The 26,542-nt window shown below is 40.7% G+C and overlaps 1 protein-coding gene across 1 annotated transcript in view; it reads right to left on the reverse strand.

The window, feature by feature from the left end:
• The window catches only part of LOC115378692 (sodium/hydrogen exchanger 9-like), a 71,220-nt gene that overhangs the window by 43,311 nt on the left and 1,367 nt on the right, over positions 1 to 26,542 (reverse strand). The window contains exons 3-9 of the mRNA XM_030079110.1: positions 22,583 to 22,660; positions 22,311 to 22,387; positions 19,654 to 19,769; positions 8,816 to 8,921; positions 6,360 to 6,498; positions 5,134 to 5,239; positions 419 to 507 (exon numbers count right to left, since the gene is read on the reverse strand). Coding sequence (XP_029934970.1) covers positions 419 to 507; positions 5,134 to 5,239; positions 6,360 to 6,498; positions 8,816 to 8,921; positions 19,654 to 19,769; positions 22,311 to 22,387; positions 22,583 to 22,660 — 711 coding nt within the window. The remainder of the gene's footprint in view (positions 1 to 418; positions 508 to 5,133; positions 5,240 to 6,359; positions 6,499 to 8,815; positions 8,922 to 19,653; positions 19,770 to 22,310; positions 22,388 to 22,582; positions 22,661 to 26,542) is intronic.

A 26,542-nucleotide genomic window follows, 5' to 3' on the forward strand; every position in this document is an offset into this window, starting at 1 on the left:
ACTGCATAGCCAATCCACTTTATAGAGAAAAGCTTTGACAGTGCTGCATATTCCTTCTAAAAGGCTTTTTTGTGATAAACTGCTTGCTGCTCTGTGGCACCGATAATGAATAATAAATGCACAGATGAGTATATGCATGTACTCCTGATTTATTTTCTCCTCTTTGAAGCTTGCCGATACAGTACAACAGTGTGCTGGCCTCCATCTGTGCTCGGCCTTTTAAGCAGATAGCTGGAGACTGGCCACCCACACAGACACCCACTGGACTACTAGAGCATTAATGGCAATTAATGATTGCTTGCACATACAGACACAAACACTGGCATCAAAAGGCATAGTGCTTCAACAAAGTGAGTATACAAGAAAGGTTGTTTGAAAGCAACGGTAAAACAGGCTCCTAACATGTAGTATAGCCTACCTGTCTGGTCCTAGCCTTGGCCTCTGAAGACAGATTGTGGAATGTGTATCTTGCCTGGCTCAGTCCACAAAACAGCACTGCCACAATACCTGGGAGATGGAGAGCCATGTATACACAGCACACACAGCAATACAGTGTTATGAGCAAGTGCTGTATATGAAAGGATTCATTCCCTGGCTATACAGTCACTCTACCCTCAAAAACACTGTCTCATAAGCAAAAGACTGAACATGGCGCACGACTTAAAGAGAAACCATTATTTTGTTAAGTACTGTTGAAAATATAGTATTAGGCAAGGCAAATTCATTTACATAGTGCTTTTCGTACACAAAGGAAATTCAGACAGTTTTGCATTAGGCATAACAGGCATTTAATGAGAAATAAATGAAAGAATATAAAAATAAAATAGTTTTAAAGATTAAACAACATAAAATTTGATAATTTAGTCTATAAAATGTCAAACAAAAACACCCATCACCCGTCACTTGAGCTCAAAGAGCCTTTAATTTGCTTGTGAAATGTAGAAAAGAGAGAAAATCTTAGCATTTGTGAAGCTGTAACAGGCAAATATTTGGTATTTTTATTTGACAACTAAAACGACTTATTGTTTATCAAAATTGTAATACATTTTCTGTTGACCAAGTAATCTACTAAATCGTCCAGACATTTATAGCTTATTCAGTGAGGAGCAAAACTCTTTGTAGAGAGGTGTGTTCTGTAGGTACGAGAGTGTAAGACAGTGTAAGTGCTGAATCTGCCTAGTGCATGGTTAGCAAAACCACTTACACATGCACACACTGTATTATGCAATCAGGGTGTGTGTGTGTGTGTGTGTGTGTGTGTGTGTGGAGGGGGTGGGGTGGGGTGGTGGTGGTCAAAACCCCCTGTCTGAACCATTTCTCACGGTTAGAGCATAGAAAATTTTCCACTTCAACTTTAGAAAAATTAGCTGAGAAATGATTGGTTGTCAGACTGTAAGGTTCAACCCTAAAGGGCTTTTTTTTATTCTTCTTATTATTTTTTTAATCAAAGGCACCCTGAGAAAGGGAGAGCTCATGAGGCATGATGTGCAAGCTTGAAATAAAATGATTTCCAATTTAGTTTAAGAAATCATTAATTAAACATGGAAACAATGTTGATAAAGTAATAAATATTAACAAAACGCAGAGCCTGGAAATGAAATTGTTTTCAGTGTATGTAAGGGCTGTTCCAAAGCCACAAACTAAGTTTAAAAAAAAAAAAACCCTGTGCTCACTCTGTTTTGTTTTAGAGTCCAACATATATGACACCACATCATACCAGCCCATCCCTGTAATACAACCAGTATCCACCCATTGTCCCAGTTCCAGTCTAGTCCAGCTGTACAAACAGCTCAGCTGAAATGTGCTGTCCAACACAGTTCAGTCTTGGTGTTTCTGGACCCAAAACCTACTTCAATTTCAACTCCAAAGACATGGAGCTCTGGGACATGGTAAATGCTAAGGAATGATATCATTACTGGAGAACGTGCCAGAGGTAGGAGAGCAAAAAATAACGAAGGGAAATGACAAGCAAAGGGAAGAAGAGAGAGAAATGGAGGGAGTGAGTGAGAGAGAGAGAATGAGAGAGAAGGAGAGAGAGAGAGAGAAGAAAGGGGGTGTAGGCAGTGCTTAAGGCCCCAGCTGGTGAAGAGTGGGCTGGTTGGACCAAGTTGGAGAGAGCTGGAATTTGAAACACACAGCGTGAAAGGCGTGTTGCTGCCTCAGAGGACATGCTTGCTTTGTTGCAGAAATTTAATTTCACATTTTCTCTCTCTCTGCTATGACAAAGAATCGCAGAGAATGTCCTTTTTAGAAAAATGTGATATAACTAGCATGGATAGAAATGGACAGTATAGGCAGAGGACAAAGCTAGCAGTCATAAATACAGCACCACAGAAAAGATAGCACTTGTGGTTGGAGCCAGTACCTGAAGCGAGTCCATTACTCTCTCTTCTCCTGCCCCTTTCACACTTGGATGCTGACCTGTTCCTGCACTGCGCTGCCTCCAATAATTCCCATTCACAATGTCGCTCCCAGCACTGTTCAGCAAAGTCTAATGGACCGTGCCAGCACAGCAGATCCCATTTTAGTTCCATTTGGTTTAGGGCAACAACATCCTCCTTGGTTTACATAACAGTGACAGAGGTGACACATCATCCACCATCCACATATAGACTCTCCCACACAGGATGTTGGGCAGGCACCTGAGCACTTGGCAACAGATGAGTTGCATTCCATAATGAGTTGTGAGGGGCATAAGATTAATGATGCCAGGGCTCCCTGTGAGGCTGAGGGTCATTAGGCACACCCTCGCTAAACTCTAGCAATTAGCAGAGACAGAGAGAACCTCGATTATTAAAGGACACCAGGGAAGGCTCCCATCTCTCTGTACTTCTTACAGAGGTGCTGTTTCATCCGAAATATGCCATTAAAAGCCATGGACAGTAGTGGCATTCCACAGATTACTTCTGTAGCGTCCAGATTTGTATAAAGACAAAAGTATCAGAACCAAAATATCAGACTTCTATAACAATACAGCTTTGAAGTCAAAATGAAGAAACTTTTCCATTAGTGCTGATTATCAGGGTTTCAGAAAAAAACTGGAGCTGGTGTTGTGCTGCAGATTGCCCCCCTGCTGTATAAGAATGCCTCCTTTGCCTCTGTACCTTGCCTACAGTCTTTCCAACTCAGAAAATGATGATGGCATTACACATTCAAAGTCAGTATGTATTAGTGCAATACCAGAACAAGTATTTTGCATGACAGTCTACGCAGCATTGATAGATGAAGCGATGTTGTAGCAACACACTGCAGCTACAGGCTTGACGCAAACTGTGTCCCCTATCTAATCAAAGCTTGGTTGACTACATCAGCAAGTGACGTTGGCATTACACATTTTAGGTCAGTAACTACTGCCAGAGCAAGTATTGTGTCTCCTTAATTGATGTGCCACTCTAGTTGTGTCCAGTGTTCTGTGTCAGTAGAGGAGATTCTTCCACTATTTGTTGGCTAGTGGTTTCTTTCTACCTTCAGCAAAGTAGGCAAAGCACCCTGCACTGTATCCTGCATTAGTCCAGAGTTTTACATCATGTAGTCCACCCATGCATGTTATATTTTTATGCAAATAAAGTAAAAATGGGAAAAATATCAGGGTAGTTGTGCTGTTCTATGCTTCAATCATTATTTTCTTTTAAGGAAATAAATTGGGTGGTGTTTATTAATTAGCAATTTCTGTCATCCAGCCAATGAGAGTAAAATTTGAAAATATGTTAAAGTTGTTTTTTTTTTTTTTTTTTACTGGACACCATGACTGAATTTCACTGAATCTGTTGGACAGTTTTCTGGTGGTAAAAAAAAAAAAAAAAAAAAAAAAAAAAAAAAAAAGAATTTAAAAAAGCAAACATACAGCATAATTCCCGTATAACAGAATCCCAGATGGTTATACAGTGCTGGATAACAGCACATATACAAGCATATACAAGGATCTATATTGGGTACTACACAGTATCTGTGCTCTAGGCTATGCCACTGTGCTCCTCCCACACTGGGCAGCATTTAGAGTGGTGTACTTTATAGACTGGGCACCAAGGTCCAATAGACAAAGGTCAAGCTATTTCATTAAAACAGTCTTCTCCTCCTCCATAGGCCACAGGGAGCAGTGCCAAGGAGGAGTTAGCTCTACAACACTGCTGAATGAGTCTAATACCTCTGACATATTCAGGGCAAGATGAACAACTACAGTAATGCATGCATATGTACAATACATCCATATTTCATAGGTACATTACAACCCTAGTCCTCAAAGAATTGTAAAAATATATCACAATTCCAGCCAACTGAGCCGAGTAATTGTTTTTCAAAAACAAAATGCCCACCGGTTGTGAAACCTTGAATCAGTCTAGGTGGAAAATCAACCATTTGTTCAAAATGCCACCTCCTCTCTGTAAAAGCTAAAACATTCCATGGCAAGAATGAGAACGCATTGCAATGGTAAAGCGCGTCATGTTGCATCCATATTACATGAGACCTGAGCAGTTTTTGTCTTTCCAGAAGACCTAGGTTAACAGTGAGGGCGGGAATGCTATTATGGCTTGCTATTATCGGCGGTCCCATCTCAAAACTATAGGTGCAAGCAAACTGAGGACTGGGGAGGGCAGACGCTGTTTTAATATTAGTTATGGGGGTTGAGATTGGAATGGGCCCGGTATGTGTAATTCCCTGAAGACTGAGGAGATGGCTTAATACTTTCACATCTCTACATTATTGACTCACTATAATGCCAAAATCGCTCAGGTGAAGTATGGATGTAAAGCTCTGTGTGTATCTGTGGTCTTCCTTTAATGTACTGGAGGTGTTGGGTGGGTGCGAAGAAAATATCATCTGTACTTTTGAGCAGGGAATTGGTACAGATGGCCATGGCAGGATGATGGTGAATGTGCACACGTCATTCTCAAAATTCTAGAGTGTGGTTGCCAAATACAGTAGAAGCCTTGAAGCAGTGGATCCTGCCAATCAAACAGCTGCCTGTGACACTGATACTGTGGAGAAGTGAGCAAGTCAGTGCATGCAGTTGCGAGAGGATGCCCTCGAGGTGTTCACTACTCATGATTTCTATTCTGTCTGACCTTCCTATCCTCCAGAGTACTGGCCTACACGCACACAAATACATCTCTATATAATGCTTACAACCCTCACCTGAAAGTCCAGTGGCTTCAGTTGCCAGGAAGCTGCTCCATGACAGCAGGAAGAAAAGTGATGTTTCCAGCAGTGGGTTCTCACATAGTCGGGAGAATTTGGTGAGGTGGAGAGGAGAGTTAAAGATACACAGTATGATATTATATAATGTGTAACATGATAAATCAGGCTCATACACAAATGCAAATAATACAATGTCACACAAGCATCCTGTGACCATGCAGGCAGGCATACATATACAGAGTGAAATGCTCAGGCACACAGTATGCAGGCAGAGAAACACTGCGGTATCTGCGGACAAAAAAGAAAAACAATTGAGGCGGTGGTAAGCAGCTGTGGTGCTCACTAAGCCAGGGCATCTGCCATGTAGAGTAACTCATTGGTTCTTAATGAGATTATTTTTGGGAGCTTTCCAGTACACAGCCAAGTCCAGATCCCACTCCTGCCCTTCCACTGTCTCACATTCCCTCTGGCAAAGCAGCCTGGTACACGATCAGCCCACCTTTAAATGATCTTCCGGAGAACATGAGGCTTGTTTTATATTCGTAATAGGCATGTAGAAAGATTGTAGACGAGTGTTAAGTGTTAAATGTTACACATTGAACACCTCCTCTTCCCACACACATACAAAAAACCCAACTGGCTTACTGTACAATAATTTAAACAGCTTCCCAGATCTTGTTTGATTACAGTTAACAAGGACTGGTATGTAGTTAAAAGCGATCCGTGCATAGCTTGAATAATTGTGTCAAACTGAGGATCTGTAGAAACTACTGCTTGGCAAGAAAGCACAAAAGAGCAAATTCTTACCATGGTTAGCATCAGCAAAACCCTATAAATGTCCATTTGGTTCTTTGCTGTCATCTTAAGATTATTCACTGTAAATAAGAGCTGAGCTCTGCCCCAAACCTCTCATGACACACCCTCATTTTTCACCCTAAAGTCTAATTACAAGAAGATCAGAGACAAATGCTAGACAACGGCGCAAGTCGAAACTTCATCAGAGGCCATTGGCTTGATTGATGACCTCTCTGCAGACGGCAACCATTAATGTCGAAGGAGCACTTTAGGCTTAGCCAAGTTGCTTATGTTGATAAAGGTGGTACAGTAGGGGTTTGTTAGAGAAGCAATTACCAAGCGGAGGAAGTGGATAGATTGCAGCGGATGCTGAGGTGATAATTGGGTTTGGGGTGCAGGGACAGAGCTGGGAGGGGATGAAAGGATATGAGGGCTGTGATGACTGTGAATATGAAACCCAAGAGGAAGGAGCCGGCAAACACTACAATAAAATAACCGGCAGAGAGGAAGAAGGCGGAGGTGTCGAAGGTGTGTCCTCCGCCCATCAGACTGTAGCTGGTGATGGCACTGAAAGATAAATTGACATGATAAGACAGAACGGAAAACACACATGGCCAAAGTGAGTTCAGCTCCTGTTACAGAAAACCACAGCACAACACAGATATAAAAATGACTGATACAGACATTGACACATTAGAGCAATAATATGGTTTATGGCTCTGAAACAAGTGCAGTCATTAGAAATATGGCCTGCTAAGTTCTTAATATAAGCCAGTCATGAACAGTGGGTATAAATTCATGTGCTTATTGTGCTGAGCTAAGCCTCTAAGTGCAATTTATTGGAGTCATTCCTAAGAATACACAGCCTTCTTCAGAAGTTGATTTCCTCTTTGCCACTGGAGAAAAAAAAATCCATTATGAATTACTTGCCTCACAGAGGTCCCATAGCAGTTAGTGGGAAACAGGGGAAATACCACTGTTATTCACAAAGAGAGCAGTATCGTGCTATTCACACCACTATAAATATTTACTCAGTGGGGGATGGGAGACGTCTACATGCAAGTCATTGAGTGCAGAGGAGGTCTCATAGGGAGAGAGAGAGAGCGAGCTTGATGTGAAGCAAGCAGAGACAGGCACCCATGTGAGTGGCTGATGGAGCTGGCTGGTTTTGTGGAATGACAGCACTTCATTACCCTCCGCAACCTCCCAGTGTAATCCCTTTGGATTCTGAGTCCCTTGAATGAATGTTAAACTTCTGAGTCACCGAAAGCAGCACTAAAGTGGTGTTTGTGTTTTTCTTCCTTCATTTACAATGACATTGCCCTGTAAACAGGAGAAACCTGACAAAAACCAACTTTGTTGCCTCCAGCCAACATAGGCCTGCTTTGCAAAGAGATCCTCCCAGGTTCAAATACTCTCCTATCAAACTATTGACAAATGAACCCATAATATTTCTCCACTTTTCATGTTGTCAGGTTGAAATGAGCTATTATACACCACAGCATGGCTTAATCTCCATAGCGGGGGAGAATCAATCAAGCTGTCGCTAATGAGCTCAACAAACTGAAAAGGGAAAATCTATTATCCCCTCCCCGAAAATAAAAACTCCAGTCGTGTTAGCGCATTTAACTTGGCCACTAGTCACTCAGTCAGGGTGACCTTTTTGGAGATTGTGTCTTGAGGCATCCAGGGCTGTTAACTCCCAGTCAAGAATCTCAAGATGTCAACACAAGACCTGGCTGAATGGAGGCTGGGTCGGGGCTGCTGGAGCAGGCAGTGTAGTGCCTGGGAGAGGGCACATTAGCGTAAGGCTGAGCCGCTCTGGGAGCTTGTTAAAATTCCAGTGCCAGGGCCCCGCGTGGCCCACTAATAAGGGCAGGCTTTGTGTGGAGGGCCAGAGCGACCGGCCGGCAGACTAGCAAGCCAGTCAAGTGACAGGAGATGGCACAGAGGCAGATCACGCCACTCTGGGAACAAATACAGCACTATCTGTCTGTTTGTCTGGGGCGACATGCACGCTCCTCTGGCTTTAATGTACATAGAAATAGGAGCCCCGGCTTGAGCGCAACCCAACAATCTGTAAGCCCGTGTCCCCTTCTCTCCATCTGCCTGCCTGTCTGGGTACATTTGTGAGATCCAAGAGAGAGATGTCAAGAGCGTGTGCAGGTACGTGTGATGTGTCAGTCGGCGGGAGTAAAGTATGCATGTGTGGGTGCATATCTTATCCCCTCCATCTCCCTTCCTCCTCCATTTGTTCGTCTGCCTGCCTGTCCGTGAATGTGCGCCTGTGTGAGCTTTCTCTCCCCCTCTCTATCTCCTCTCCGCTCCCCATGCTGCCATCTGTTAGCACGTCTATTTGAATGGCTTTGTTCACAGGCGTCGCGTAAATAGAGCAATGACTGCAATGTGTGTAAGCAAGGCAAACATGCAGATCCATGTGCATCGCTAGAGAAAGCAAAACCGGAGAAAAAAATGAAGGAAGGGAATGAAATGCATGGATAAGGAAACATTCCTTCATGGCTATTTCAGTGAGCATTGGTAAATTTTATGCTGTGTTCTGCCTGAATTTGACAGCAGCTATGTGAGTTAGTTAGCTACAAGTGTGTCTCTGCTCTGGCAGTGTGTCTCTCCACTGAATACCTTAATGAGATGCTGACAGTGCCAGAGGCCACTCACTTTCACTGACACAGGCCACTGCATAGCACTGAGAGGTACAACTCATGCTGTTTTGCCAATCACAGCCCTTCCTTAAACTGGCAGCATCCACCCCCGTACCCACATGATGCCAACTGTGCCTGCTGGAAACAAATGATATACCCAACCATCAACCCCCAAAACATTTCCAATCCCAAGAACAGAGACACATCCAGCGCAACACACTTACTGTGTCAAGGCTATGGCAACAGCATCATTCAGGACGCTTTCACCAAACAGCAGGATGTACAGATCCGGGTCCACATGCAGCTCTGAGAACAGGCCAAGCACCGCAACTGGCACAAAACACAAGAGTTAATACGCTGTAGAAGACTGTAAGATATATAGTATTTAAATGAGGGCTTAAGAAAATAAGTAATGTGCTAATCACACAGTGTGTGCAGCAGCAGTGTTAAGTCTCACTTCTGCTGCTAGAAACAGGCGAGATGAGGGGAATCAGTGTTACAGTGCAAAAACAATGAAAAATGACTGAAAATGACAGCGGTGCTAAGAGGATTTTGACAGTAGGATAAAGCTTGAGTCACTAAATGTTAGCCAGACAAAGGCACATTCAGTCCCAGCTAAAGACAATGCACAATGACTTGGAATAAATGTCTGCAAAGAAGAAACGAGAAGAAATATTGTTAGTGTCATTCTGGGTGATTGTTGCTGTTAAAAATTCCTTCACTAAAAATATTTTATTGCCTTGAAGGTTCACTTCGCCAAATTGAGGATCAACTAATGTGAGGACTGTTTAGACTCAACCGACAAAAACATGTAGAATAAGCACAGAATTTGTGAGTGAGCCTGACTGAGCGGGACTTTAAGTTGAGTCTAAACGGTCTTCACTTCAGTTGACCACTGACAGTCCTGCATATTACATCATTAAACGTGAAATTTCTTTGATAGTCATTCACAACACAAGACAAATAAACAACTCAACACAACACAAAACAAGTCAAAATTAATATGAAAACGAGTGTGAATGTAAAATTGGAATTTGTGGAAGTCCATGTTATGCACTGATCTATAATAAAAACTGGATTGCTATAATGTGCATCAACCACAGATGAAGTTTTTGCCTTTAAAATTTCGATTTCCCCTACATGATACAGACAATCTGCCAGCTATTGGCATTGCTAAAGAATAAGCCTTGGATTTTCAGTCGAGAGTGTATTATAGATCAATAGTGGTGTGATGTGAGTATGATGCAATAACTCAAGAAAACCAAACAGATGCATAAAGCATTTGCCTGTTGTATTTTTTAATGGATGCACTGTATTATGAGTAATTGGGTGCTCTCCAAAAAAAAAGCACAGAAACTAAGCTAGAGACTATCTTGTTTTTATACAGGTTGGAGGTGCACTGACCACCCAACTGCATAAACATGCTCGACATTTTTTCAGATCGCTTTTTAATTTGTTTGGTGTGAGGTATTTATCAATTATACAGTGGATACACTCTGAAAAACTCTATCACTATTCACTGAGCGATCCAAGTGACTTCTCTCTATATGCAGCTCAGCAACAGACCCAGAAGTCACTGAGCAGTATGAGCAGAAGCACACTTGAGATGGAAAAATAATTATTTAGAAAATTAAAGTTGAAGCATATTGCAAATTATGGAGCTGACTCTGTCATAACAGAAAATAGGCTGATGTTAAGTGGCAAAGCAGAGGGAGTGCACAACAGGTGAAAGACGGTCAAGGGGAGGAAAGGCAAACAAAGCTAAGAAAGGTATTCCTGACTGAACTCGCAATAAAAACTTTGTATCAATGGAAATTATCAAGGACTTTACCACCTATTTTTCATCAAAAACAAACCCTTGTAATAAAACCTAAAATGGTTTGCAAACTCAAGCAACAAAACATAAAATAGTTTGAAAACTGAAGCACAAAGCATCCTGAGAAATGCAAATAAACTGCTTCAACTGCTAAATCTAATTAATGTATGCTACATTAAAAACTACATGACACACCTAATTCTTGAATAAACTCTATCAGTATTTCTTCCACGGTTATATCACCCAAAAGAATATCAGCACATTAAATTATGTCGATTACAGCTTGCCAAAGTCAGCAGGAGTGGGGGAAAAAGCTGTGCATTAGTCTATGCAGTTCTCTGTTCTTGTTGCCACATCCTGTGTGATAGTTATCACAATGATAGTCATACCATGACTGATTGACTGGCTGACTGAACTGCATTAGAGAATTTATTTGAATAGATTTTACAATTGGCATTTATAGCTATAGGCTTATCATTTACTTGTAATGAGAGCTGCAGGTCTTTAAGTCTTGTTAATGTTTAGTATGCATGCATGTGTGTCTGAGTATGTGTGTGATTGGAGGGCAAAGCTGCAGTGTTCACTAGAGGGAATCTTCTGAGGATGCTGGTGAGAAAGGAGGACGTTAGCGTTAAGATGCTGCAGCTGATTAAAACATCCAAAAGGAGCCAATTAAAATCTAATGTGGGGGAACCACAGGCAGAGAGCTCCATGCTTTAAATAATGCAGGCTTCTTGCACTGCTCAGCAACACCGAAAATCTCTGCGTTTCACATTTCAGTTTCTTATACAGCTCTTATACAGGTGGCCTTGGCCCATGAGTTGAAGACATGAGAGAGGGGCTGGTTAAAATATTCAGTGGTACACTCTGTGATGTTCAGATGTGTCTGTATCTACACCAGTGTCTATACACTAGGGCTCGACGACATGGACAAAATAAAGAATTACAATATGTTTGAGAAAATCCCTCGTGATCATATTGTAGAGATGTCTAGTGATGTCTATGATATTTACGCATTTCACACCAGAGATTTCTGATAAACAATCGTCATTAATGCGGATATGATTACAAAACAAGCAGTGGCAAATAACAGAACAATTAGAACAGTCTAATAAGTTTAGAAAATTGCATACCTTTACTGTAATGCAGACAGGAAGAGAAAACACTTATGGCATTTTGAAACAGTACAATATATACATTACAGTGTAACACTACATTACATTGCTTTGTAATATTACAAATGTTACAATGAAATCTTGGATGATATACAGTCTCATATCATGATACTGATGTTAGGGATGCAACGATCCAGACGTAATTCATGGATCAGATATCGGACTGGTGTTAGCGATCCACATACTGAGACATGATAAATGCACACACACAATACTGTCTGTGGCATTTCTGTCATATTTCTGCAGTTAATCTACTGCTGCTGCCCCTTATGGTATAGCACCACAGTGGAGTGTGCCAGTATTGCAGTTAATTACTACTTATTTGTAGTTTCTAATGCATTGCTGTGCACCTACTCAACCTGCAGTTCAAATAAAGTGCTTTGGAATACATTTAAATTTAATACATTTCTGGATATTTTGCTCATTTAATAAGAAGTTTTGTGTGGTTTACTACAGCCTCATGTAAACTGGCACATAATACAGAGTAAACTTTTTTTTTTTTTTTTTTTTTTTTTTTTTTTTTTTTTTTTTTGCCAGGCCAGGATTAAATCACCTGGTTTGTGATGATTATTAGATTCTAAAAACACACCTTTATCCTTTTTAAAGTACAAGGACAGCGACTGCAGGTTTTAACTTTTTTCATGGAATGCAATTTCAGCCGGATTTGAAAATGGATAATTACATTTTTTTTTAAATTCATCAGAGGCATAGACAGCCTGTTGTAAGGAGTTGTGGAGCACACCAGAAAGAAGGTTACAGCCCAACGAAGCGACTCTAAGCAAGTGCAAGGAAATTCTAAGAGAAATCTGGGCTAATTATCTTGCTTAAATGTGACATGGTGAAGAACAATGAAGATGATCACATTAGCATAATAAACTCAAAAGAGTTGCATTATGAATAAAGAGCATGGCATTACATTTCATTTGCTTCAAATGTTCTGATTAGTAATGAAAGGCTCACCGCACAGACGGGGGCAGAATATAAAGCTAGTGGTGTCAAGTTGCAGTGAGTTTAATGCCAGTGGATAATCTCACGAAGCATCCCTGTCAGCGCAAAGAACATCTAAAAACTTAAAATCTGCAACTTCAGATATACTGCTTTGGCCTTTCTCTGCTGCATGTTTTTGCATGCTGTAACAATGAAATATGGCAATCATTTTCTTCAGCTTGTTTAAGACACAAACACAAGGCCACAAAGTTTGACCTTATATGACAGGTCATGTGTAGATACACAAATGCATGGCTCATTTGGGGTGGGTGAAATTCATGCCTGTGGTGAAAACAACAAACTCAGACAAACAAACCCTGACTTATTTATACAGCTGAATTTCTCAGCACACTGCATCTGCTGAGAAGAATAGGAGGCGAACTCGAGTTCATCTCCTGAAAACACCAAGAGGGGGAATGCTGAGCATATGCATGAACACAGGCACACACACACACACACACACACACAGACACACAGCACAGTGAGGCAGTGAGGCGTTGACACTGATTGACAGAGAGAATATTGACATTGACGAGACAGCGGCATCCCTGTCAGTTCTGCACATCATGACACCTCAAGTGTCTCGCTTATGCAAGATTTCAGCTGTAGCGCTGTTGGCTCCATGCTGATAGTCTGTACTGTTCCTTACTGCATGACAGTGGGTCCAAGCTGGCCAGCTGGAAATGTTTACAGCACAGGTTCAAAAGCAGTGAGTCGATTAAATGTCTCATTCTACTGCAAATATTCTAACATTTTAGATTCTATAGGAAGTTTATTTGTCATTATACAACAGATTGTATAACGAAATTAGTTTAAGTTTACCTATCTATCTATCTATCTATCTATCTATCTATCTATCTATCTATCTATCTATCTATCTATTTACAGGTAGAAAGAAAGATAAACAGTCAGTCAGAAAGGTAGTTAGTATATGAGTAAGTTAGAAATATGCAAAGACCAAAACAATCAAAACACGGAATAAAGTATTCTTTGAGAATCAGCACTGAGGTATTAAAAAAATGATGAAAAACCTTATGGTATCCAAACATAAAAAGGCCTGCTGGCCGAGGTTCAGACAAGCAAGGCAAAATTATCATACAACAAAAACAATATCGGATATATTTAAATAAAATGCATCCGGAGAAAGAGAAGTAAAAAGAGACACAGACAACACAAGCATACACCTTCACACAGACAGGAATACAGAAATACAAGGTTGTGCCATTCTGGAAGCAAGACAATAACAACAACAACTCCCAGTGGATTAATATTCCACCTGGTAACACTAAACTGCAAAAAAAGAGTGACGCAGATTTTGCTTTGAATAATGAGTAAACTCAGGTGGTTCTGTTTGGCCCTGTCGTGAAAACCCGGGGGTTTCAGGGCACTGGAACAAGGATAAGTCCAGACTGATAATAGAGCAGTGGCAAGAGTGCAGCCTCAGGACTTGTTTTGACAGATCTGGCTCTTTGGTCTTTGACAGCTTTAAAGCTCTTCCTGGTTGGGGAAAATCCTTCATCTGGAGACAGTGAGGTAGCCCTGGAGTCAGGATCGTTCCATCTCCCTGCTCCCATAATGCTCGGCTGATGACAGCATGTCTTGCACCACTCACACCACACCAAAAAAAAAAGAAAAAAAAAAGAAAAATACAAATACCCCCCCAAACACGCACCAGGGTGTAGGTTGGGATGGCTGTGTTGTCATGGCAACCCCGTCCTACAGCTGTCAAGTGTTCATCAGTTTCCACGGTAACACCATAAGGTGGAGAGAATAGACAATTATTTCAGACATAATACATAATAATAAAGGGTCGGATGGCAGCCTTATTAGGTCAAATTACCATGCTGCAGCAGAGGCAAAGCTCATGACCATCTCAGTCAGAGAGTATGGGATTTGTTCACTGATTTCACCAAATTAGGCAGACATGATACTGAAAGTGGTGCATTAGGAGAGAGATAAAGGTCAACGGGGAATTACTATAATCCTGCTCCCTCCCAATTTTTTTAGGCAATGACAAGTGCATAACTAAGATTACAAGAGAGTGCAGCACTAAAAGCCTTCACCACCACCAGTAAAATGCTTCTTTATTGTTGGTAGATTACCAGTTTATTATTTACTCTGAATCTCACAGTCCCTCAGTATCATACATCTTTCCCATATCTCCACTAATGCCACTTGTCTTTTTTCTATTTCTTTGTGAAGCAAAAAACACAAAACACCAAGATTTACATAGACATTCTTGCAACCTATTGTTGAGCTAGCTGGTCCCAAACTACAAACAAAAATAATCAGCCTTAAAGCCACTGGAATAATTACACAAAAAGATCAGGACTTTACAGGAGAAGGAAAATGAGTTTAGCCAATAGTTTCTACTATGCTGAGCTCAAGAAGCTGGATCAAAATATGCAAATAACACCCCACCACCACCGCCACTCAAGTGTTTTATTAGTCAGAGGACATGCACAAGATTACACAAGGTGCCTCAAGAGGGGACTGCATTATCTCACTGAGAAAAAGTGCATTTACTAAATCTGCATCGTCAATCACAGAGTCCCTCACAGGAATGGAACTGTGTGTCGTTAGATATCTGAGAATTCTTCACATCCTGGTTTCTAATCAAACTCGCTAGCAGTACATCATGGTGGCTCTCTCTGTTGCCAGCGTATTGCCAATATGCCATTCTGTCTTTTAACTTCTCTGTGCATGTCTTTGCTAACAGTTTGTACCTTTCCAATTAAGATCTGTGTGCTGTGCAAATGTTATCCTGTGGCTTTTTCACTCATGCTCATCACAGCCTGAACACTTGTTCTCTGTGAGCATATTTGTTTATTTGTGTGTTTTAATATCTGCTTAAATACTGTCTTGTTAATACTATTCTGCTTCCTGCTGTCATGTGTATTTGTGATAACATTACCCTTGTGGCCCTGCTCTGCTATACTAATGATTAGTTTTGTGTATAGTTGTTTAATATTGCTGCTAAGTTTAGTCATGTGTATATGCATGCCTATGTTTGACAGTGTGTTTAATATTTGCTTTAATTCTGGGTCGCTATTAGTGACATCTGGCCTGAGACCACAGATCTAAATGAGCCTTTATGGCTAACTCCAGCATACTGGCAGAGACGTTTAATGACGTGCATTGTCCATGTCAAATGAACTAATAAAAACAAAACAACATCAACAAAAAAGATGAAAGGAAAACTGCAGCACCAAAGAAAAAAAATCTTTCCTTTGAGAAGTTAAGTGAGGGTTTCACCGACCTTTTATAACCCTCCCAGAGGCTAGAGGATGCAACACAGCAGGAGCTTCACTTCGTGACCTGAACAATGTGTCTTCTTTTAAGCTTCTCTGTGAGAAGAATGGGTTCATGGCTAGGGAGCTATGGCAGCTTGTCTAAAACCAACAATTTAAAAATCAATAGATGCATGCTGAGAGGTAGGACAGAAAGAGGAACATGCTAAGGACACTCCTGACTCTTGTTTGTACATCCTCATCCAAGTCAGATACTTTTAAAAATAGCAGTAGTGAATTGAAAGTGATATGCATATTTTGCTTTTATTGTTTGTTTGTTATCCTATTATGCATGTCAGCTTTTAATCATTTGGCAGCCTTTGCAGTCAACAAAAATTATTACAATGATTAATGTAATGTAATGTAATACTGAGGCATAAAGAGAGAGCAGTATTGGTAGAGCGGCATCCACAAGGACCCAGACAGCCTATGTTCATGTCATAAAAGCATGAAAAACAATACAACACTGCTCGTACTGTTGGTAAAAAAATGGAGCAAATCATTCATTCATTGTCTCTACCTGTTTAAACCGTCTCACGGTCTTTGGGGTTTCAGAGCTTATCACAGCAACCAGTGGTTAAAGGCAAGGAAATAGACTGGACAGTTGCCAGTCCATCGCAGGGCTAACATAAACAAACAGATACTCACATCTATGGGGAATTTGGAGACTCACATCACAAACAAGGGAAGAATTTACAAACTGCATAGAAAGGAGCTAGGGCAGAGCCCAGGGCCTTTTTGCTGCAAGGTGACTGAGCTAAATAATTTTAAAAAAATGACTGCAAGACTCCCACAAGCTGGACTGGTAGTGTTTGCCATCTGCTACTCTAAGACCATGCTACCTTTGAAGACAAGGGTGGTCTCATTACAGCCGGAATGAGTTACTGGCTTATCAAATGTCTTCACTGTATTCCACAGGCCAGTGCAACCAAAGTGGCAAAAAACTTGGTGAAAGAATTTGACTCCTATTTCACTCAAAGCTCAGCTGCCAACCTGATATGACTTTCCATCCATTCTCAAAGACCTCCATCACTTCAGTTAGTAAGTGACATGGTTTCACTTACACAATGTGTCAGCGACAGAACCACAGAGCTGTCACACACGGGTTATGACATGCACGAAGCCTTATTCCTCAGCACTAAATTATTCCATCTGAGACTGTGTGCCTGTGTGGTGTGTGTGTGTGCGTGTGTGTGCCTGTGTGTGGGGTATTTTGCTGCTTTGGTCTCATGAATGCAAATGTAAGAGGGAGAGAAACGGATGGGGAAATTTTAATGGGTCCCTTTCAGAAAATCTGAGAGCAGGCACTCTATATTTGGAGCAGGGAGATGGAGACAGCCTAGGGGTCTTGGCGTTTGGGCCATCGATGCATTGTGATTCTAATCAAAGTGATGAGGGCGCCGAGGTCGGCAGGGATGAGCACAGCATGGCACAGGACAATAACGTCAGTCAGAGTGACAGTCACACCATAATCTACGGCTCCTCTCTGACACTCACCAAGATCAACCACTTATTGGTATAAATAATTCATTACCAAATGAGGACATTAACTTCGCTACTGTCGCAGCATTGCAGGATGCCTTATGACACACTTCATGACTGCTCTTGAATCACAGAGATTACACTGTTTGCACTTAGCCAAAAGCTACAGCGTATTCAAAACCTAATGAGAGGCCATTGTGACTTTGTCCCTGCACATAGCCATGACTATTATACCAGTTATCCATCATCGTGCAATGACAGGCAGTAAAAAAGATGACCATACATCAAATAACAACAGCATTACCAGTAAGGTATAGATCAGTGTGTGTTGAGTGGAATGTGGTATCCTGGGGTTTATGCAGCACTTAGATGTCAAAACTAGAGTACCCTCATGATATGTTATAGCTTTTATTTGTAAGGAGAGTGGACAGCTACCCTTCTACCACCCCCACCCCACCCCCCCCAAACATATATGATTAATAATTGATTAATTCACATCTAACAGTACAAAGTGAGAACCAACAGGGAAATCTAGAGAGAGGTAAAACAAAACAACATGAGCCAGGATTGACCCATTCAAACATGAAATTTGATACGTTATCTGAACATCTGATACTGCAGAGCGCTGCAATAATCTGCAGAATCACATCAAAAGGGTTTATTATACAGATACTGCAGACATAAGTAATATACTGTACGGTAACATGAAGAGTCTTGAAACATGTATTTATGATATGTTTAAATAAATAATAAGTGAAAAGCTGGCACTCCAAGAAACTATACCTCATCTGATGAAGCCTTCTGTATAGGACATGATTAATATAGCTGAAATTGATCAGTATGTCTCTCATGTGGTTTTCTTTTTTAACCTTTTCCTACCCATCACCAGGGGGACAGGGGATCTTCAGGTTGAGATAAAAAGGTCAATAGTAGATGCCACATAGAAATGGTGAACATCATCTGAATGATATGAACCTGAAGAACGATTTGAGATGCAGCTCAGCACTGTGTGTCAAAATATTCTAGTCATAAATCTGTAATGTCTTGGTTAGGCATCTATTTATGTGTGTAAGGGAGTGTATAAGAGTTAGAACATTATGATGGAAGTGTTGATGACCATTCTCATGTGCAATTATGTCTCATATGCTGTTGCTGCAATTTTTGAGTTGATATGATTTTGTTACACAGATTTGATGAAAACTTTAACCATTTTTGACCATTTGAGAATCAATAAACATGGTCAAAGATCCCCCCCCCCCCTAAAATACCACACTGAGACACCAAGACCTTGAAGAACACCACAGAAAAATTAATGCTGTGTTTTGGTAAAAACTTTGTCAGTGTCCAAAAATTATGACATTTGGATATTTCTGTGAGAACTCCATTTTTCAGCAATTGGATGGCAAGTATTCTGTTCTGGAAATTGCTCAGAAACTCCTCTTTATTGACAATATACCAGGAAAACCATATATCCTCTGAATGCCTTCAGTCTTTGTGGCTGTAAAGTGTCATGTGGCTGTGATTATCTAAGAGGTCACAAGAGGTCATTTTATACAGTGACGTCAAGTTTCAAACAACGGTCTCACTACAATGAAATGGCTATGGGGGCTAACATAATTGCACATGAGTAAAACTGGGCTCATTGAACCCACAGGACTTTCAGCTTTCCAGTCATACCCAAATTATGCAACTGGTTAGGTCCCAGCATACAGAAATACACCATTTTAGAATAGGCGAAAAATAAGACATTTGTACTGAATGCAAAAAACTGCACGGTTTATGCTCCAAACTATATGGGATATGGATAAGGTGGGCATGTCTGCAAAAGGGAGACCTGTGAATACCCATAGGACCCATTTTCATTCAGATATCTTGAGGTCAGAGGTCAAGGGACCCCTTTGAAAATGGCCATGCCAGTTTGCAATTTTTACACTTTCAAAACCATCCTATTTCAGGCTGAGCAAGTGCACTTGTTCTTCATTTGACAGAATAATACATGCACACACACACACACACACACACACACACACACACACACATATACATTTCTTATTTACTTATCTGCAGTTGTAGAGGCGAATTCTAGTTAAATATAGCTGTTACATATTCAGTACAAGTACTGCCAGGTTTTCCTAACAATCTGTGGTTTGTAAAGCAATAAAGTGTGAGTCTTGTAAAGCAGGGCAGAATTTCACTACAGGGATCAGTAGTTGATATCTGTATAAAAGCGAGTGCATCTCTAAAATGTAAATCGGTGTAGCTTCGAGATGAGATGAGTGTTACTGTGGGACGTCCTTTATAAGGCCAAGTACCTGGGTCAGTGGCTGACATAATGGCACCCAACAGGAAGCAATCAGTGAGGAGGAAGTCTCCATCTGCAGCTTGGCCCAGCAGCACCATCAGCCTGGTGAAGCCGTACACACAGGCCCTAGTGAGGACAGAGGGACAGAGAGACACACAGTGAGGTCATCAGGAAGCGCCAGCCAGAGCATGGCTATATGTCATCCTTCTAACCACAGCAGGGCTTCCCTCAGAGTAGCCAGGGTAATGGGGCCAGACGCTGCCAGCAGGTGAGCTGACCTATTTCTAGGCAGAGGCTGCTTAACACAGGTGGACACACAAAGTACTGACGGGGTCGGACAACATTGATTTAGCCACTTAACTGCATGAATGCACATAAATATATAAGTATATGGACGTACATGCCCCCATTTATCCCACACTCACCCGCATGCCCTCTCTCTCTGGCTCTCTCTCTCTGTCTCTCTGTCCCTCTCTTTCTCTGTCTCTCTAACTCTCTCTCTCTCTCTCTCTCTCTCTCTCTCTCTCTCTCTCACACACACACGCCCACACACACACACACACACACAAGACAGACGCTCTTGTCGAACATAACACCTCAGCGTCCATCCATCTTCTGCCCTGGCATGCTTTTATGACAGAATTATAAGCACTCAGACATAATAAAAGGGCACAAGAATTATGAGTGGAGGAGCGCCTCGGATAAGATAACCAGCAAGACTGAAAGGCATGAGGAGCGTTTGTGAAGGGCGACCTGACCACAGATAAGTACCAGAAATAGCACCACAGAAATATTACTATCGGCTTCAGCCTTACCACAACACTGAGACCTCGGGGTGAAACAAATCTAAAGCACAAGTGATCATGTTTCTTCAGATGGTAAAAGGACAGGTATCTCAAAATAAAAAAAAAAAAAAAGATATTTTCCAATTTACCCTTACTGTAATCTATCCATCTGTTGGTTTCTAACGGTTTGAGCAACACAAATGGACATCCATCCAACTTGATTGTATTTGGGTGAAGGGAGTGAAGCAGCAGACTGGAAACCTTGCCAAATCACACATTTTGCATGAACTGTTCCCTTACGTTTATGTAAGACTCAGCCCAGCAAACTAGAGCACATAACAAATAACCAGCAAAGTAGAATCGGAGTTTGAATCAGACTCTTAACTCTCTCTGTTTCTTACTATCAAGTCCATCGTCACTGCAATATCATTTTATTTCTCTGAAACACATCAGCTGTTGGGCAGCAGAGTGTTTAGCACTGTGTTGGGAAGCACCCGCCCTGCTGAAGCGTCCTTCCAGCTCCATGGGTGCTGATCTGCAGTCGACCCTGTGCCTTAACCTTTAGCTCGCTCTGCAGGGGAGGTGAACGATAAGAGAATCCACCCACAAGGATCAATAAAGTTTCACATTGTTATTAGTACATTATCACAATGCACCACCGTGTGCTCCCCATTCCAAAATACAGTGTAAGCAAAACTTGCTAAAATGTCAATTCAGCATTCAAGGCTACAGTCCAACTTCTGACTGGTAACCGATGTGAGTTAAGCACTAATCCTGTTACTGTGAAGCATCCCATAATAATCAGCGTGCCAGCATGTCCTCTGGGGAACCTTTCTGTCCACTGGCATAATTCTGTTACCACGGTGACAGGACACGCCTTTTCCTTGAAGCCAGGATTTAAAGTACTACCCTCAGGCCGAACCACTAAGCTGTCTTTTTCATGTATCTAATGGGAGATTTGAAGTTATGGTAATGACATCTGCGGTGCGTGTATGTGAGAGAGATAGACAGAGAGGTAGAAAGAGAGAGAGAAAGAGGTAGGGGGTTGGATGTTCTTTTTCAAGTGAGTCAGTAAGCGGTTCCCTCACCATCACAACACTCTCTTTTCTCAGGAGAATGTGACAGACGGACTAACAAGCGACACGACTGGTCAAGTCTGGTGCTTTAACATCAGAGAAGGCCCACGTGACTCAACATGCCAAGCCCTGCCCCTTTTCCCAGGTAGTTCCTTGACTGACTTAGTGTATGACTTAGTGGGTTAATGATATTTGTTGTTTTCAGCCTCAAAATCAAGAAGGCATGAACTTTAACCATGGCCAAAAGCCAGCAAGAGACAGTTGACAGTAAAGCATTATTACATAAGTTGAGAAAATTAACCATAATTAAAATACCAAGCATACAAACTGCCTTTTTTTTTAGGCCTGGTAAAATCTTTTTGAAGTACTTTTCTGTTGAAAACATTCAATAGGAAAGTATATCACTTGAATGCAGGATTCACACAATATCATTATGCAAACCATATTGGTTATGCATGTTTATTTCAATATCGTTATGTTCTCTATCCACAGTGAACTGCTGCATCAACAACATAAAGCAACTGGTCTGCAAAGATCTATTTCTTACAAAGCTCAAGAGTGCCACCTAGCTATTTGCAACCAGAGCAGCAATAACAGTGCTTATGCAATAAATGTGTTTTATATTTTGTTTCATGTCATTTTATCTAGAAGAAAATGAGCAACTTAAATTATAAATGACCATGATATAAAGATTAAAGCATACTAGTGGAGTAACACATCCACAGTATTTCACTGTTCACTGTGAAGTAATGTGTTGTATTGTGTGTTTGATGTTTTAAATTGTGTGCGTAATGAGCAATACTTACCCGATGATCACACAGGTGATGACTGTGCCCAAAAAAGCAAAGGTCAGAACAGATCCCAGATTCTGAATGAACCGTCTCTGGAACAGAAATTGAAATAAACACCAGTGAGTGATGAGCAGGGCCCAGACAAGGCAACCATGAGCAACCCTGAAGGTTCAAATACACAGCAGCTTATATCTTCTTTTTCCAACTCATGCAGCATCCATCAATAGAGAATGGTTCTTTGATGTCTCTTCCTCCTACCTGGAGCCGCGTTGGGACTATGGTCTCACCTGATTAAGGGTGTAAGCTCCGTGGAAAATGATGGGTGGCAGGAACAGATTGAAAAGGACCTCGGGATCAAAGGTCTCCTGTAAAAGACAGAGCTGTTGTGTTGGTGACTGACAGGGCTCCGAGGGGAGAGAGAGGACACAGTTTACTGGATGTGACTGACTGACTGACAGAAAGACATCTCTCAGTTCAGCAGCTCTGTCTGGCACAGAGAGAGAGAGAGAGAGAGAGACCTTTTTTTCTTTCAGTTCCAGTGTCACAATAATCTCTAGCTATTATGACAACCTTATCTAAAAAATGTGCTAAATAGAGGAAATTGAAAAATTGACATGACAGGCTTAAGTAATAATGTTAATTGTTTCATTGAAAATCTGGATACAGGTACATAGTGGCTTTACAGTTGCCTTGAATAAATCACTGGCAAAGCAACTAACAATAAAATTAATATTCTTCTTTGTAAATCACAATACAGGTCGAAGATTTACCAGCACTTGTAGCCAAAATATTACAGTATATCTATTTAATACGAACATACAGTAATATAAGGCTATTTTTTTCTTCTGGAAAGTGAAAGAAAGCAGACAACCAAATTACTCTGTTGTTATCCTAAAAAAAATCGAATCGAGTGTGAATAAATCAATTCAAAGCATTTCATGTTAATTCCAGCTGAATTATCATGGGTGTTCCATCTATTTATTTCTTTTAGCAGATCGATGCAGTTGAATTGATGCATCACTGCAATGAATTAATCATTACACCTTTAATATTGAAACACTCACTAGCTGACATTTATCACTGTACAAGTCAGTCATTTGAACACTGATACCACTGTGAGATAGACAAATGCTATGGTTGTCTACCAGAGTAACACGTTTCCATTGCTCTAAACACAAAATCATCCTCAGCCAAAAAACATCACCGGTATTAACTCAGTCTATTGTAATGGCCAGGTTTTAAGTTAAGAAATGCCATTAGCTGTTCTCAACAATGTTGGCAAGAGCTTTGGGCCTCCAGTATGGCCCCTACATGGTGCATTACCTGGCAATCCTCTGTAGCCCATATTATAAATAGTGTGGAGTACATTAGCATTCTTAGCAGGTGCCCTGACTCAGACTTCCATGGCTGATTGAAGGAAAGCATAATCTGGAGTGAGAAGTCTAACCGCTTGTGTCAGTCTCCACCAAGGAGGCTCCCAGCGCTCATTAAGATGGGGATGGTGAGCATCCCAAATGTAAATACACATGTTCAGACAACATATGGCTCTGCAATAAGAAAAATCTTAGCATCAAATCCCAATAACCACAGTATCTTCAAAACATTAAATAGTAACCAGAGCACATTCTCTCTGTCTGCTTTTTGTTCTGACCAGACTGATGCAATGCAACCTGCTCGGAAAGGTAACCTTTCATGTCTTTCATCCTCGAATACTTTTCATATCTGCAGTGCGTACATTCCAGGGATCAAAACGTTATGATATCTAATTCAGATCAAAATGATGCTACTTTTTCCTCATAAGTTATTTCTATGAATTCTGCTATATCTCAGAAGATCTCATTAGATTGCAAAAAATCAATTTCAGTCCAAAAGGTGGGATGTGGTGATGTTTGCTCAAATAGTCTTGTATAGTCTTGTGGTCTCAGCCCTGTGAGAATGGCGTAGAATTTGATTAAAAAACAGACAAAGGTTGAAACAGCAGGGATTTAACTCTGAGGATGTACTATTTTCAAAAAAATACATTTTTAAGTGAACATGTACTTGTGTGTGCATGTTTATCTGTATGTGTATATAAATCTGTGTGATGTATCAAACATCGCATTTCATTATAATTATAGATTCTAATGCTAGAGAGACCCATGTAGAATCTGGAGAACAACCAAGCTTTCTAAGTAATTCATAAAGTCGAAATGATTGCCAGCGGTACAAATTGCTCATATCATTCTGCTGTTATCTTCAGACTCAATACAAATGAACATTTTTGCAGCTGCAATTACCCACACAGAACATTATACATGTATTTTTTCATTAGTGTCGCCCCTGCATGACAAATGCAAAACTGTGTAACAGAGACTAATAGGGACACCATAATCGATGAATTATGCATATTGCTGTGGTTTCATTCTAAGGGCCACCTGCACCACCGAGTCTAGGATGGAGGTGTGTTGTATACACTAATTGCCTCTTCAACTGAGCGGCACTAAATTTAATCAGACCACAAACTTTAATGCCTTGCTCCCCAATGGCACATAATGGACTCAGTAATGCAATGAAATCCTTATCTCACCCTGCTAGGGACCCATATGTATCAGGCTTAATGGCGTGGAGGCTACACAGAATGCTCTGACCGATGTAATGGCCTTTGTGGTAGCCTCTGTTGGTTTGCTAATGAGACCCCTGCATTCAAAAGGGCCAAAGAGTGCAAGCCATTAGTGAAGAGTTACACTTGGCCTCAAAGATTTGCCAGGTTCATGGTCCACTAGTCTCTTTGTCACGTATTGAAATATTGCGGTCAAATCAAGAAATGTATGCCAATGTGCTTCTTCAGTGGCCTCTAAATTTTTTTTTACCCAGCTTATGGCTGAATCCCTGGCTCACTGGTTTATTCCTTGAATATGACAAATAAATCTGATGGCATCAAAACCAGTCAAAATACAGTAATAACACCGACAGCCAGTGTCTAATTCTTCTTCAATTAGTAACTCTAAAGTGTTTACAAGTGTAGTTATAGCATTACTTCTGTTAATGGAAAATAATACACCTCCAATGATAACATCCGTATATGAGTTTATGCATCCTTATATGAGATATCTGGCACTGAAAAGATGTAAAAAATCAAAATGCTCTGTAGCACTAAATAAAAGCATACTGGTACTTTTTAAATGATTGCAGGTCAATTAATCTGTTGATGAAGCTTAAGAATCGGCACATATCCTGACTGGATATTCTACACTGAATGATAAACTCCATCAGTGCAGAGTCCTTTCCTAATATTAATACACCAGTGTATACTGTAGATACATATTATTATAGTGTATATTATGTATCATTCCAAGATTAATGTGTAACATGTGTGATGTGATGTTAGATCTCTCCAATGAAGCTGGATTGCATCTCAATAATATAGAACATAATGGAATGTACACATAATTTTAAACTTTTGAATTCTGTTTGGAGTATAATAGTACTGTTTATTACAAATTATTTGTCACAAGCAAAGGTGGCCATCTCTGCCTACATCTATAGCTTATCCATCGAGCACCATGCAGTACTTACCTATCTCATATCACCCTGCACTGCAAAGCAATCATGCACCAAAATCACTTGCAAGAGTATCTCATTATGGGAATTCTGCATATTAACTCACAACTCAGAAAACATCCTTAATTTCGGGTGGAACCGCCGAATGGAACAAACTTCAGGAAATAATCTAATTGGATTGGGGAAATGGGCAATTTGATTATTATGGTTCATGTTAACACTGATTGACAGGGAAGTACTTGTGTTTTCCTGTTTTAGTATGATTATGATTATAATTATTATTGTTATGATTGTGTACACTTTTTTTGTTTGTTGATGAGAATGATCTTTTGATGAGGCTTTGTGATGTCCTTCTGTTTGTTTATCTACTGTGTTATAGTCCAGCTTCAAATTGTTTCAGTGGCTGGTTATCTTTTTATTTTCCCTTATCCACAGAGCACACCTGAGGATGCAATCTAGTCTCTGTGCTCTTTAATAAAACCTTAAAGGTTAAATTGCTCTCTCCCTCTCTCTCTTCCTCTGTGTTGCTATCATATTAAGAAACAGACCATGCAAAGAATTAAGGAGAAAACCAATAATGGAGGAACGTCTGAAGAGACCGGTGGTGTAAGCATCCCCACATACACAAGGGACGAAATGTAAATGTGATCAAAGGGAAGGCAAGAAAGAACAAAATGTAATTTTAAACATAAAACTACGGTAGAAAA

This window comes from Myripristis murdjan, chromosome 20 (genome assembly GCF_902150065.1).
Source record: "Myripristis murdjan chromosome 20, fMyrMur1.1, whole genome shotgun sequence".
NCBI classification, from domain to species: Eukaryota; Metazoa; Chordata; class Actinopteri; order Holocentriformes; family Holocentridae; genus Myripristis; species Myripristis murdjan.